Raw genomic sequence first — 14,684 nt, forward strand, 5'->3', positions numbered from 1 at the left:
CTTTATGTCGAACGATGATTTAAAATAATCTCAAAGTGAAAAAAGCTCGTGTGGCGCCCTCGAGCGAATATTTTATTTATTAATTGTACCACTGCGTCGATAACTGGAGAGATCTAACATATCGACGATTATAACAATAAAGGCTATCGCGCAGAAAATGCATAAGTTACATGTGCATAGCATAAGATCGTATGGACCAATGAGCATCGAGCATTAAGTCGCCATATCGTAGAGATACATACGTGGAAAAAATAGGAATTTTTGACATACATTATATTAATTAGAATTATCATGAATATTACTCGACAAAGGCGAGATAAAGAATAAATAAATACGACAAGTTTATATTCGATTTTCTGTCAAATGATTCGCCATATTAGTCATGAATCCACACCGATTCATCTCGTGATATCTCATCACAATTAAACAAGACTCATTTATTTATAAGTGAGATACGGGAATTACTTTCACTAGATGTAAAATGTTCCGTTGTTATAAATAATTAACGCTATTTCGAGTTATAAAAATATGGCAGAATACAACGTTGAAAATAGCAACACTGACAGATTATCAGAGTTCGAGATGAAGCAGAAAACCATTGACAGGGCACCTTTTCGAAACTTGAAAATTAGTGACTCGAGGTTATTAAACACGCTTGAGGGTAGAAGGAAGTGTGAACTCTGTTACAAATCACGCAAGTTCTTCTGTTACACCTGTTGCGTGCCCGTCATCGACAGTTCGTATTTTCCACGTGTGAAGGTAGACAGATAAAAGATGTATAAATATATGACTGATTATACTTAATTGACAATAAAATCTGAGGTGTAGTTTGTTGCCTTTTTAGCTGCCAATTAAAATTGACATCATCAAGCATGCTCATGAGATAGATGGCAAGAGTACTGCTATTCACGCTGCGATACTTGCACCAGAGGATGTAAAAATTTATACATATCCTGATTTTCCAGATATATCGGATAAAGAGGAAGTAAGAGTAACAATCTATTCTCAAGTCTTGCGAGTCTTAAGAATAATTATTAACTTAGGGAACTGTCATCTCTTAGACTGTTTTAATTTTTCCTAGCAAAAGTGTACAGACTGTAAGCGTGGAGTCTCTCTTTACAAAGAAGAAAGGAGAAAATGCAACTGATATTTTGGCAAATGCAACTGAGATTGTGTTTCCTATAAAAAGAGCCATTTTCATTGATAGTACGTGGCAGCAAACCAAAGCAATATATAAAGACCAAAAATTGAGAGGTATACGTTAAAAGAAATTTCGTTTTTTTATACAATTGACCTAACAATAAGAGAGCATTTTTTAAATTATTATGAAACTTACAACTTTTGCAGAACTACGTTGTGTAATTTTAAAATTGAGGATCTCTCAATTCTGGCGTTACCAAAAGAAGAGTCCAAGATGGTACCTGGCGACGATTGAAGCAATTCATCAGTTTTTAGTAGAACTACATACATGTGCTCTTAGAGAAGGCTATCCTGATATACATAGTTCTATGTTGAATGGAAAACAGGACTCTGTAACTAATGGCAAAGAAAGTGAAGAATGTGTAGAAATTAATCAAAAATATCAGGGACAATACGACAATCTTTTATATTTTTTTAAGTATATGTATGACAAAATTCACTCTATATACGATCATGATCAATTACAGGCTTATAAAAGGCCACTTGCGTGAAACTATTTTTTCTTAAAAACTTTAATAAATTTTTTGCATAGGAAAAAATTATATTTAGTCAAACAACCCCTTGCTTATTATTTCTGTAACTAAAACATAACATTACGCGCATCATTTATATAAAATTTAATTCATTGATATACAGAAATTTATTCATATTTTTTTCTTATTTCTCTCTTTCTCTCTCCTTTAATTTTAGTTTTATTTTCTTTTTTTAATAAAATATAAATATAATAATATAATTTTTTCCTTTTTTAGCTTTTTTTTGTCTCTTCTATAAATAAAACGTTTACATTAATTACATACGTTGCATTAAAGTAATTTAATTATTAATTATTTAGTATTTAATATATTTATTCTTCTTTATTCTTTATCTCTTTCTCTCCTGTGTTTCTTTTCTCTCTCACTCACTCACTCACTCACTCACTCTCTCTCTCTCTCGTATATTTTCTTCTCTTTCTTTTTGCTTGATCTTAAATTTAAAAAATATATATATATATATATATATATATATATATATATATGTGTGTATATAGTTTATATGCATACAATATTAAATAATATTAATATCCTTATCGAAAAAATTGAGTAATTACACTCAATTTTAGGGGTTTATTTTCAAATTTGTAAAATAGAGTGTTAAGGGGATGCCAAACTACTGATCGAATTCTAATTTAACAAAACTATAATATAGTTTAATGGTCTTTTCATACATGTGCAGTACGAGTACACGCGTGTATGGCCGGTATTCATAGTCCGTTCATACAAGCTCGTCTTAAATAAGGTCTTAAAATTCTATTCGGCCATCTGATTGGCCGAACGTAGTCTTAAGTCAACTACATATAAACATGTCTGAAGATGATGTTATATATAAGAACGGACTATGAACACCGGCCTTAGTGACGTCACGTCGCTCCGTCTATTCATCCTATGTCCATGGGCGACACGTAGCGCGGAGTGGCGCGACAGCGCCATCTAACGTCAACGCGCGCAAGCAGCGCGCACTTCACTTCGCTTTCGCTCGTCCTCTCCACTCTCCCCTCCCCCCTCCCGCCCCACGCGCCCCGTCGTCGCGGCACGCGGCCGCAGCGCTCTCGCGGCCGTCTGCGATGAGTTTAGTTTTGAAAACAAAAGGCCGATCGCCGTTCGCCGTGTTACGTCGTCGTCGTCGTCGTCGTCGTCGCCGTCGCGTGTAGACGTTACGCCCTCGGTCGTGAGCACAGACGCAGATGTAAAACGTTGCCGTCGAAAGTCGTGTACAATATTTATACGGCCCTTCGCGTTCAGCCGTTTATTCCTGTAGACATCCGTCCATCCTGTTCCTCTTTCTCTCTCCCTCTCTCTTTCTCTGTCTCTCTCTCTCTCTCTCTCTTCTCTCCCTCCCCCGGAGCCGTCTTTAAACGACTCCTACGCTTCTGGCGTCTCTTTCGTGTCCGTTGTCGAGTGAAACGTAACCGATACGATAAAAAAATGGACGCCCTTCGAGAGCAGGTGATGATCAATCAGTTTGTACTGGCTGCAGGCTGTGCCAGGGAACAGGCTAAGCAGTTGCTGCAAGCGGCACATTGGCAATTCGAGGTAAGGAAACGAGATTGTCAAAGAGGCGAGGGAATGTGAGAAAAAGAAAAAGAAAAGGCGAAAAGAGAGAGAGAATGGTTCTTATGCGCCCTTTTCACGATATACATGTTAATGTAAAGACGTGCGGCACGTATATCGGTGACAAAGTATATTGCTTTCCTGTGTACACCGCTACGTAAACAAAGCGACGAAAATGGCCGATGGCCGATCGCCGCTGGCTCTCGCTGCTCGCGCCGACGTTCCGTCGAGGACGACTCGGTGAAAATTCTCAGACCACTCTGTCGATCGATCTGTTTCCCTGGGCGCACTATTGTGTTGCCATTAATATCTTTATCATTGTTCTTCAGACGTCAACAATCGCGCGGTCTGCTTTGTTTGCGCCGTTGCTTTCATTCATAAAAATGTTGCGAGATGTTGTGCGATTGGGCACCCCGTGACTTCCGAATGCGATATCAGCGTAAATTTGAAAAAAAAAAAAAAAAATCTCGTAAAACGCATATACGTAATTTTTTTTTCGCCCAGTTGTTGCGTCTTTAGATAACGGCGCTACGGTCGTCGTAAACCGTAAACGTAATATATTATCGAACAACGAATGTAAATAATACCTCACGTTTTTGATCATCGGTATTTAAATACCGGTTTTAAAACTTCCTATCTATAAGACTCGTTGTTTTACATAAATATCCGAATGAGAAACCCGTTAAAATTTACTTTCCCCCCCCGTGTATCTATGTCAAATCGAAAATTGATCTCGGCTAATTATATCATTTTACTTTGCGATTGCGGTAGGACAGTTTGTTTTCATTCGCGTAGTACGTAATCTCTCGCGTAGCTCTCTAACAACCTGCACGATCTCGTCGGTCTCGTCATTGCGCAACAGAGGATTATATACCGCCGTTGCTGATTCATCAGCAATGTACTATACTGATATTTCCTTGTATACCGTATTTCCTTGGTGTATGGTGTCGGCCGAATGTTATGCCATAGACGTACGCAATCGTCACTCATTTATGCCCCCCTCCCGCCCCCCTCCCGCCCCCGTAATTTATAATCGGTCTTTTCATAAAACACAGCACTCGAATTCTGTCCACTTTGGGTAAAGTGACCAGATGTTTAGTGCCTCGACGCGGGACGTGGCCAAGAAAAAAAACCTTAATAAAAACACGTGTTTATATTTTTATATATTTAAATGAGAGAGAGAGAGAGAGAGAGAGAGAGACAACAATAATACAAAAATGTTAAAAAAAGAAAGGTTAAATCTCTCTCTTCCTCAGGACAAAGAGCTCAAATCTGGGACGTATGATCACTTTAACTTTGGGACTTGTCATTGTTGTCGTTCTTACACCATGTAAACATTCGCGTTATAATTGTCGGACGAAAAGGATCGATAATTGCTATTTACGTTATGAATCACGTGGTATATTATGTTTTTTTCGATGAACGTTGTCGTTCGTCTTCTGTTCTAACAATAAGATATATATGCGTTTATATGTACATACAACCAGGACGGAGAGAGACTCTTGTAAAAACCGGAATGTGTTGATGTAATTTTGGCGAATTATTCGAATCTTGAGAGACTCGCGAGCATGACTCATTTATTCGTTATAACGGAGATATCGTCATAAATATTTACGTAAATTTTAATTTTATATTTATGAATAGAGAATTAAATTTATCACAGATTTAAGCCAATTTTTTAAACCTGATTAAAAGTCGAAACACGATTTTTATTATTTTTTCATAAAATTTTAATAGGGCTATTTTGACCATTTAACTTTTAATCGGGTTGGTCTATCAAAAAATATTTGTCATTTTGTTCAGATTATTTTTTTAATTTAAGAATACTATAAGTATTTTTTTTGTTGTTTTTTTGAGATATATAGAATGCGATGTTAAGAATGATGAAAATTATATATAGTTTTAAATTTTGCTGCAGCTAATTCTTGCAATTAGTTGAAAATCGTAATTAAGGTAAACGGAATTTGATCGAAAGACTCGTAATGTTAGACTCTCGTGATACGTTGGAACGTAATAATTTTTTATTCAATCTAAGAATACGATGACTAAAGGATGGAGAAAAACAAGATCGTAAATATAATGCTCTTTTTTTAGCAATAAGTGTGGCAAAATGTGAGATCGATTGTTTACCATATTGCTAAAATCATAACAAGAATTATTATTAAAATTTATGATTGTTCAAGATTATCAACATATCAAAGATTATGCACGCGTACAAGATTAATTACTTATCTTATGATCTTATCTCTTTTTAATCTTATTTTTAACTTATTATATTAGAGATATATTATGATGTAATCGAAAGTATAACGAGAACAAGACTTAACGCGACTAATTGTGCTATATGAATTACTCATTATTATTGTTATGTAATTATAAAGCAAGAGAGAGAGAGAGAGAACATTACGACATTAATGCGTGTTATGTATCATCGTGATTAAAGTTTAGCACGAGGAATCTTTCTGTGTACTTTGTGACCACAATGTAAACAATGCGGTAACGTATATTTATACACGTTGGAAGGAACGCGCGTCCCGTCTCGTCTTATCTTATCTCATCGTATCCATGTCAACTTGATGTTGCGCGATATACAAAGTAGTGTATTATACTACGTTTTATCTTAAGAGTTATAATAACACGGAAAAAAAAGGATTATTATCGCTGCAATTTTCAGATATCGGTAAATATCCCTCGCTCCGTATTGTTATTTTTGGCACCCTCTAACTGTACTGAGTCAGCGTATTTTCGATAAGTTTATTAATATGTAAAAGTGTTTAAAAAAATCTGATAAAATGTACATACCTTCTTTGAACATTCTAAATAAAGACTAAAATGATAAATTTGAAAAATAATTTCCTTAAATATATTATTTTATGATTATTTGTTTTCGAGAAATTGTGACGTTGTTAGAAAAAATTACAGACAAAAATGATCCATCAATACGGAATAAGGGATATTTATATATTCCTTCGATAATCCATTCTAAATTTCATTATCCGACAATGAGATTATTATCTCATATAATGACACACGTCGCATATTAAATTTATCGATTTCAATCCACGTTGCTGCGAAGGCGAAACGGCTGTAAGACATGTAGATAGCACGTGCGGATGTTGGAACGAATTTTCTCCATTCGAGAACTTTCTCCGCTCGAGCGAAGCGTTAAAGCGAAACCACACACTATATATTTGAACTTGAGACTGTTTTATTTATTTATTTATTTTGTTTTTATTCAAATAAACCAACCATAGAAATACCATAGAAATAAATATACAAATACTACAAAACAAAAAATAGTTCATTTAATTTTAAGAATTTTCTCTATTCCCCAAAGAAGAATCAATTTTATCAAAAACAAATATTGCGTACGTACTATACAATTACGCAATTGCGTTGTGTCGATAGTTATTATCACATTATTGTTTATTTATTTATTTTTTTTTTTTCATAGATTAATTATTGCACTAATTATTTGTTTCATTTTAATTACGTGATTTGTTTTAACGCGTATTAATATTATTGATGTTTGCTGAAACAAGATTAAAACTGTGTTTTATTTATTCAATTAATCTTGTTTTCCTACCTCACGCTATTCTCGTTTTGTTATATATAAATTATATAATAAATCAATTTTCTGCATCAATTGTCTAGTTATGTTGTACGTATATTTTACGCTGCAATCTTTTTTTTTTTTTTTTATAGTCTCTTCTTTTTAGTATCAGAATCCGAAGGGAGTTACTTTTGCTTCTTTCGCTTTTTTTTAATACTTGCAACGATGTCAATAAACACAGCTGAAAACAGCAAACGCACCTACCTGTGCAGCTTTATGTGTTCCTTTCGCTGCAACAGCATTCTGACCGAAATATAAAACGCGTTTCTTGCCACGCTGGTCTATTACATTCTTATGCTAATGTCTTCGATATATCCGACTATCGAGTATCACCGGGGTCTTAATTAAACACCGGTTGGTTGAATGTCATGGTATATTGTGTAACACATTCTTCTTACAGCAGGCATTAAGCCAGTTAATTTTATCTTAATTGATAAACAATATTATATTACTCTAATAAAATTACATTTATTTAATTCGTAAAATTGTTATTTAATTATTAATAATATTGTGTTTGTATTTCGTTTATTTATGGTACGTGTAGGTATATGTTGTATAGTTGCTAAATGTAGAAAACGATAGAGCAAAGTCTGTTTATAAGATAATTATCGTTACATTAATAATAATAATAATAATAATTGATAATTGACATAACGCTGAGACTACCATTGTGTTACAATTGTTATCAGCAATTATCGGATGGCTCTTGAACAGAGTGCGATGATATAGATATTCGATATCGGCTGCGAGCGCAAGGCTCGGATATCGATGCTATAAAGCATCGGACGATACTGACGAAGCAGCTTACGATTACGAGATTGCAATAGACGGTTTAATAACAGAGGGTCATACATATAACACAGATTTCTTATTCGACCCGATTACATCGTCCACTCGCCATTCCTAATCATAGAGATGACTATACACGATCTCTCTTGCCTTCGACCAAGAGCGACGCGCTAAAATTAGAGACGCAAAGATATTCTAATCTTTATGTCAATGTACATATTTTATTGTGAATGTAGCGATAGAGAGAAATCTTAATGTAGAAAGCAAAAAAGCAAAAAAGAAAAAAATAAAGATACGAAAGAATTTTTCTTATAAATTGAAATTCTATTTAAACTGAATGTTATTTTAATAGAAATGTGATACGAATTTAAATCGCCGATATTTATTTAAAATCTGATTATCCATAACAATATTAATTCGAAACGAAAAGGTGGATTAAAGCAGGTTTGTCTAGAAACCAAATTGCCAATTGATTCATCAATAGGTAATATCTGCAGTACTTTATTATAATATGAATAGAATTATGAATATTTCATCGTGTTCGATGCATGAAAGAAAGAATCATACAGCTATAAAGCTACGCTACCGGGCAATTCTGTCCCAGTTGAATTAATCAGCGATTATAAGTTGATCGGAATTTGATCGGAGCGATGGCTTTCTAACGCAAGTCGCTGTGCTGAAGCAACAAAAAAAAAAAAAAAAAAAAAAAAAAAAAATCATCGCACAGTACCGTCTACTTTAAGATATTATCTAATCGATCACATGTCATGAATCGATCGTGTCTTTTTTTCTGTTGCAGACCGCTCTCAGTATCTTTTTCCAAGAGGCGGCGATACCCTCCTGCGCGCAAGGAGCCGGCACTCACTTTGGCCAAGTAAGTCCCTCCGCATGGTTTACTTGTGGCGTGACTGACGAAAAGCATGTAAGGCGGTAACCACGTTCTATATCCGTGCGCTCTGTGCAATCAATGAGTTCTATTTCCGCGTCGGCGAGTTGCCGTCGTCTTTGCTACCTCGCTTCGTCTCGTCTCGTCTTCCTTTAGAACCTTTAGTATATACAGGGTGTCCGCTAATTACCGCCCCGCCTCTCTAGAGCTGATAGAGCAAGTCAAACTAAACATAAAAGTCCTCTACTATTTTGCAATTTGCGCAATAATTATTAAAATAGTAGAGGACTTTTGCGCAAAGATTATATTTTTCTAACACGCGAAATCATACTTTCAAGTAATACAAGTTGAAAATGTCATTACGTTTCGTCTCCATGTAGGTCGTAGAAATAAGTACGGTCAAGATATTTTTACACGCCTCTGTTTTTACCACCTATTCTTTATTATCGGTTCAGAATGTGTATAGTAGTATTTTGAGTTGACATATGTACGTCTCGATTTTACGATACAAAATTATCGATTATTGATTTTGACACAGTGATTACATCACATTGTTAAAGGAAGACCTATTGTATTATAAATTCCAAATTCAAAGGTTTCACCCGCAAAGTTCAGTCACTTATTTTACAGAATCACAGTCCACATACGCATTACATACATACATACATTACATTACACAGAGGTATTTATTCTTTGAGAGAAAGTATTTTGTTTGCCTTTTTCGCTTACCAATTTCCTGACGAGATCCAATTACAGCGTCAATTCAATAGACTGCTCTCTTTGAGCCTTTTTTTTTTCTTTTTTTTTTTTTCTTTTTTTTTCTTTTCTTTTCCGGTAGTCGAACGTAATCTGACGTAACGCGGTTACGCGTTAAAAAAAATATTTGCATTAGACTCGGGGGCAGAGCGAGTCGCGTGGGCCGGCTGGGCTATGTTCTCATCTTATTGATTATTCAAAAGTAGGTTCGCACAACGAGCGGCGAGAGATCAGAGTCGAAAGGGGAGGGGAGGGGAGGGGAAAGGGGGAGAAGCGCGGACTCCGGAATGATAAATACATCGGGCTGGGCCGTCGATTCACGAAACGCACGTTCTTCCTCCTCTCGTCGAGCCATCCTAATGTACATAAACACAGGGAGAAAATCGATCGTAGCGCGTGTCTGACCTTCACGGGGTGACTGCCGCCCCGCCCCTTCACCCTCGCCTCCCCCCTCCCCCTGCCCCTCCTCCTTCCGTCAACTATTTATGTCGTTCCCCTGATTAATTACCTGCTCTGTTTCTCTCTCGTCAGCGTCTTTGTTCCGCATAATTTTATAGTTGTACAAGGTCACTGTATGATGACAGATTCGAGATGTGTCGCAGAGAGAGAGAGAGAGAGAGAGAGAGAGAGAGAGAGAGAGAGAATTTGATTATATATATATTTATACATTTTCTCTTCTGGTCTGTCATCTGTAGCCAAAACGGTACGGCATAGAGTCTTCTAGATTAGATTCTTACCGCTTGCGAATACATGATTTGATATATATTGTAGTTTATTCTGGTAGCCTCTGGCTCTCGAGGTTCGCGTGATTTGCCATTTATTCTTTCCTCGTGTTCTCGTTCCTTTATAAAGTTCAATGCTCTATACAGAGTGTTCATTAATAAATGCGAGTGGCGAAGATTCTTGTAAGCATGATATTTCCTTTTAAAATTGACATGTAAATATAGTTTTCGAAATGTGATCGATTAAAATAGAAATTTTATTGCCGCGAAGAGCGGAAATAAAAAAAAACAAAATGTAAAGAAATATAATAAAATTATGAAAATCGATTTTATGAACTGTAAAACAGCGTAATCGTGTTTGAACTTGAGTTGAAAAAGAATCGTGTTAGCTTTCGAAGAAAACAAACTTTCTGTTCCTCAAATGTGTCTATTATTTAACACACTGTATATGCTACTACGGTATTCTCTAACAAAGTTACCGTGTTATGAACTTTGATATATTCCCTTTAGCTTTCGAATAGAGAGATTTATAATATCAAACGGAAAGCAGAAAATTTAGTCGATAATTTGCAAGAATGATACCTCATATTTTATATCCTCGGAATATTAATATTAACGTGGAATAACATTATAAATTAGAGTGGGAAAAATGGGATTTAGTTACAGAATTTTCCTAAGAATTGTCACCAGGAAACTCACACGTTATTGACACAATGTCGAATAAAAAAAATTGACGATAAGATTAATGATTTTAACGATATTAATGATAAAAGTAGAAATATAATAATTATTTCCTCTCTTGAAAAGTTTCAATAATCGACGTTAGTAAATAAATGAGAAATCTGATTGAGAGCCGATGGTCGGGTTTAAGAAAATCCAAGATATAAAGATAACATACAGAGAATAAAGATATTAAGATGATCGGCTTCTTCATTTAGCTCGTAATAACAAATTAGAACGATATGACGATATGACGATGATACAATCTCGAGAGGAGACACAAAGGAGACTCGCTATCGAGAACAGTCGTAGTAGTGGTTGATGTGTTACTATTCTCGGTGAGCACATTCCGATAAGTGGTGTGCCAAATCTCAATCCGCAACACTAGACGGACGTATACCGCCTCCAGATGTACAGCTCTTTTATTTTTTTTTATTTAGAGGACATCTGTCCCCCAATCGGTCCCACATTCTTATCGTATCCACACTGTATCTCGCACACTACTTTCATAATCCAATTTTACAAGAACAAATTTCATCAATTATATAAAAAAATATGTGGCCCTACAGTCAAACAAATATTTTGCTAATGTAGATAGATTTCTAGATGTCTCAATTAAAATTTATCGCTACTTTTTCTATCTGTTAGAATATTGTTTGTCACGTATAGAATTTATAGCAGCAATATTCTAGCGATATCTCTAGAAAATTTAGATCCATCGCCAAATATTAATCGCAAATATAATTGTCCTTGACAAATAGGCCTTAAAGATAGCCATCGCGGACAAATTTTCCGTCTAAATTACATTAATAGTACGGATATAAATTCTGTCTCTGTCATTTAAATTGATTAGGTGCAGAATATATGCAGTATCACGGTATTTGCTAATAATTTATCTGTTTCAGTTAATTTTTTACACCTAGACAATTTTTGTTGAAATTGCGAGATCGTTTTTTTTTTTGAGTGTAGTTTATATATATTTGATTTTGCATATTTCTTTTTCTAGTTCTAACGTCAACTAGTTTAAATAAGTATATTAATCTGAAGTTTAGATTTGAAAAATGTTAAATGTTTATTTAATAAATAAAAACAACTCTGCTCTCTGCAAGTGTGATGAAAGTACAGAAGTAAAATGAAGCGGAAATTATACACAAATTATAAGATTAAGAGTCTGCAATTTTCTACGAATTAAATTGGCGAATCGAACGAACGAAGGAACGTACACCGTATATTTAGCCCTTTCACTTTTCATTTTTCTCGTAAAATGACGATTGAATCGTACAATAGTAGAAATGCAAGACTTGCTCTTAGCAAAAAGTAGAAGCGAAAGTGTTGTTTATATTTTTATTCATAGTTAAATAGATGCAGAGAGAAGAAAAGCGAAAGAAAAGCGTATCCTATATTTTGTACGAATATATTGTAATATATTAACATTTTATTACTCAATTTAAGTATAGCTGAGGCTTATCGAAATGTACTGATCGATCATCTACTAATCTAACGAGTCATTCGATTGATTCTAGTTTGTTCAATAAAATGTTAAATCCAAGCAATAAGATGAACTTTATGAAAGAGCGTGACGGCGACCGTTATTTAATAGCCGCTTATCGGCCGTGGATTATCATCACGACTGGTGGTCGTTGCACACACGTGATCCCTTTGTTGTATTCTTTGATTATCACACTCGTCTACCTGCTTGCCTGACGTCACATGCAGGAGTCGAAGGTTCAACGAACTTATTGTAGCTAATGGTCTTCCAGAGGTAATTTTCGACGATAATTTTCCGTCCCTTTGTTGGGTCTAATCTCTTGGGTCCAAGTATACACAAGTTCACTTTTTTTATACCAATTTTTATATTTTTCTCAATAAATATATATTTTACAATTTGAAATATTATTTAATTAAAAAAAAATAAAAAGTATGAGGTGTATATCCCTTATAAGACTTGAATAATTCTTGCTTCTAGTTTCTTGCTTTTTGAGGAAATTTATATCAATCAATAAAGAAAAATAAAATGATGAAAAGGATAAAAAAAAAATAATAGGAGAGAAAAAAGATTTTCCGTTAATATAATTGTAAATGTTTAATGTGAATCTTTGTCGAAGATTTTCTCAAGAGAATTCAAAAATTTATTATTTTACATTGCAATTAATTTATATTGCTACATTTGATGAAAAAAAAATTCAAAGTTATTTACATATTTCTCGTAACACAAAACTCTTTGATTTTGCGAATTAGAAGGGCGGCAATTTTACAGAATAAATTTCCGTTAATTTATTTTAATTTTATTTATTATTAATTTAATTTTAATTCAACTTCTTTTCACAAGATTGTATAAAGAAAGATCGTTCTCTTCTATTTACAGATAACACCATGCAACACGCCAGCCACTCCACCGAATTTCCCAGACGCGCTGCTGGCGTTCTCCAAAATGTCAGCCGGTGAAAAAACTCCATCCGGTAAGAGCTGTTGATTACGGCAACTTTATATAACTTTAGTAATTATTATAAAAAAAAAAACGAGCAATCAATTCTGTAACATGGCATTTTCTTCATTTGCATATGTGTATTTCTAATTTTTACTTTTGTCAAATACTGATAAGATGTCAATAAGGAAACAAAGCGGCTTATGGTATAAAGCAATTTACGGTATATTCTATAGAGTATTGTTTTACTATTTACACATGCTTATACCGGTATTCGTTACAGGTATGTCTCCGAACCAAAACGGATTACAGGCGAACGCGAGTGTCATGCAGCATCATGCCGTCAGCGGTCGGTGTAGCACATCGGGCAATGCGGCGCAGCAACAGACGCAGCCGCAGCAGACGCAATTTGGCCTGGGCGAGCCGCAGAGATAAGAGTGACTGTGCTAGTCGCGAGCGCGAAACGTCAGGTAGATGACGCGCGATAACGTTTAACGGAGTGCGAGTGATGCTCCGAAGATGGAACGAGATAGTCGAGAGTGGTTAAATGAGAAAGAGAAAAAAAATTCATTTTTTCCTAGAAGAAAACGCATCCCTTCTGGAAGAGGAGAGAAGGAAGAAAGAATGAAACTACAGGGAAAAATATCTTTATTATTGGATTGGAATCGGATTATGGCTATTGAATTGCTACGTTATCCGCGCACAATAATAGCAATGTGTGATGCGGTGATGGTGATGTGCGTGCGTGTATGTATGTATGTGTGTACGTATGTATGTATGTATGTGTATTGTACCTGTGTAACGTGCGAGTGAATTTGCGAGCGTCGATTTTCTCAACGACATTCGTTCACATCATATATCACGGATTGATACGCATCTCGATTGCTTGGTTTCCTTTCTGACTTGTCCGCGCGAGAGATCATTTAATTTAGAATAACGCCTCGAAAACACTGACACACTACAAATACATAGACAAACACACACACACACACACACGACGAAAAGGCGAAGGAGAAGAGGTGAGAATTACATCGTAGAATTTTCTTCCCTTTTCTCTTATTGCGCCAGACTTATACGTACTGTACGTAGGTCCGAAACGGTCAAAAAGACATTGATAATAATCCTGAATGATGACGTTGTGATGTTATTGCTCTCCCGGTCCGAAATCCAACTTCCTCGTCCCTATATTACACTATAGACCGTGGCTGTTTCTTTAGGATTCACCGTTACACCACCGTTAGATTAGGCAACAAATTTTCGCTACCACTTCCACGTCACAGTACAAGAGAACTGCGAGAGTTTCTTTGATTCTCGTCTTGAAAAATCTTTGTCGCGCATTTTTTTCCGCGAAAGACGATGATGAGAAAACTGTGTATTTTCAATATAGGTGAAAGACAAAGCTGCACCCGAAGATATTCATTTTTAAATCGTGTGCTGATTTATGATCCTTTTACTGTTCTCCTAAAATAGAATAATGCTTGCAGTT

The 14,684-nt window shown here is 35.3% G+C and overlaps 2 protein-coding genes across 2 annotated transcripts; both read left to right on the plus strand.

Annotated features, from left to right (window-relative positions):
* Window positions 1-217: 217 nt before the first annotated feature.
* On the plus strand, window positions 218-1,739 carry LOC140676310 (tRNA-uridine aminocarboxypropyltransferase 1). Its single transcript, XM_072911230.1, has 4 exons — window positions 218-759; window positions 845-985; window positions 1,062-1,254; window positions 1,348-1,739. The coding sequence occupies exons 1-4, from the start codon at window positions 529-531 to the stop codon at window positions 1,689-1,691; spliced, it is 909 nt and encodes a 302-aa protein (XP_072767331.1). The 5' UTR covers window positions 218-528; the 3' UTR covers window positions 1,692-1,739.
* Window positions 1,740-2,763: 1,024 nt separating this feature from the next.
* Window positions 2,764-14,038, plus strand: LOC140673742 (UBA-like domain-containing protein 2). Its single transcript, XM_072906871.1, has 4 exons — window positions 2,764-3,269; window positions 8,489-8,563; window positions 13,139-13,232; window positions 13,482-14,038. Exons 1-4 carry the CDS (start codon window positions 3,162-3,164, stop codon window positions 13,631-13,633), a joined length of 429 nt encoding a protein of 142 aa, XP_072762972.1. The 5' UTR covers window positions 2,764-3,161; the 3' UTR covers window positions 13,634-14,038.
* The last annotated feature ends 646 nt before the right edge of the window (window positions 14,039-14,684 follow it).

This window comes from Anoplolepis gracilipes, chromosome 2 (genome assembly GCF_047496725.1).
Source record: "Anoplolepis gracilipes chromosome 2, ASM4749672v1, whole genome shotgun sequence".
NCBI classification, from domain to species: Eukaryota; Metazoa; Arthropoda; class Insecta; order Hymenoptera; family Formicidae; genus Anoplolepis; species Anoplolepis gracilipes.

What these genes read in the sequence shown, in the direction of transcription:
- LOC140673742 (XM_072906871.1), top strand. Translation starts at nt 3,162, where the DNA reads ATGGACGCCCTTCGAGAGCAGGTGATGATCAATCAGTTTGTACTGGCT. An exon ending in CGGCACATTGGCAATTCGAG is followed by an intron (nt 3,270 to 8,488) that starts GTAAGGAAACGA and finishes TTTCTGTTGCAG; the next exon opens with ACCGCTCTCAGTATCTTTTT. An exon ending in CGGTGAAAAAACTCCATCCG is followed by an intron (nt 13,233 to 13,481) that starts GTAAGAGCTGTT and finishes TATTCGTTACAG; the next exon opens with GTATGTCTCCGAACCAAAAC.
- LOC140676310 (XM_072911230.1), top strand. Translation starts at nt 529, where the DNA reads ATGGCAGAATACAACGTTGAAAATAGCAACACTGACAGATTATCAGAG. An exon ending in ATATATCGGATAAAGAGGAA is followed by an intron (nt 986 to 1,061) that starts GTAAGAGTAACA and finishes GTCATCTCTTAG; the next exon opens with ACTGTTTTAATTTTTCCTAG. An exon ending in TAAAGACCAAAAATTGAGAG is followed by an intron (nt 1,255 to 1,347) that starts GTATACGTTAAA and finishes CAACTTTTGCAG; the next exon opens with AACTACGTTGTGTAATTTTA.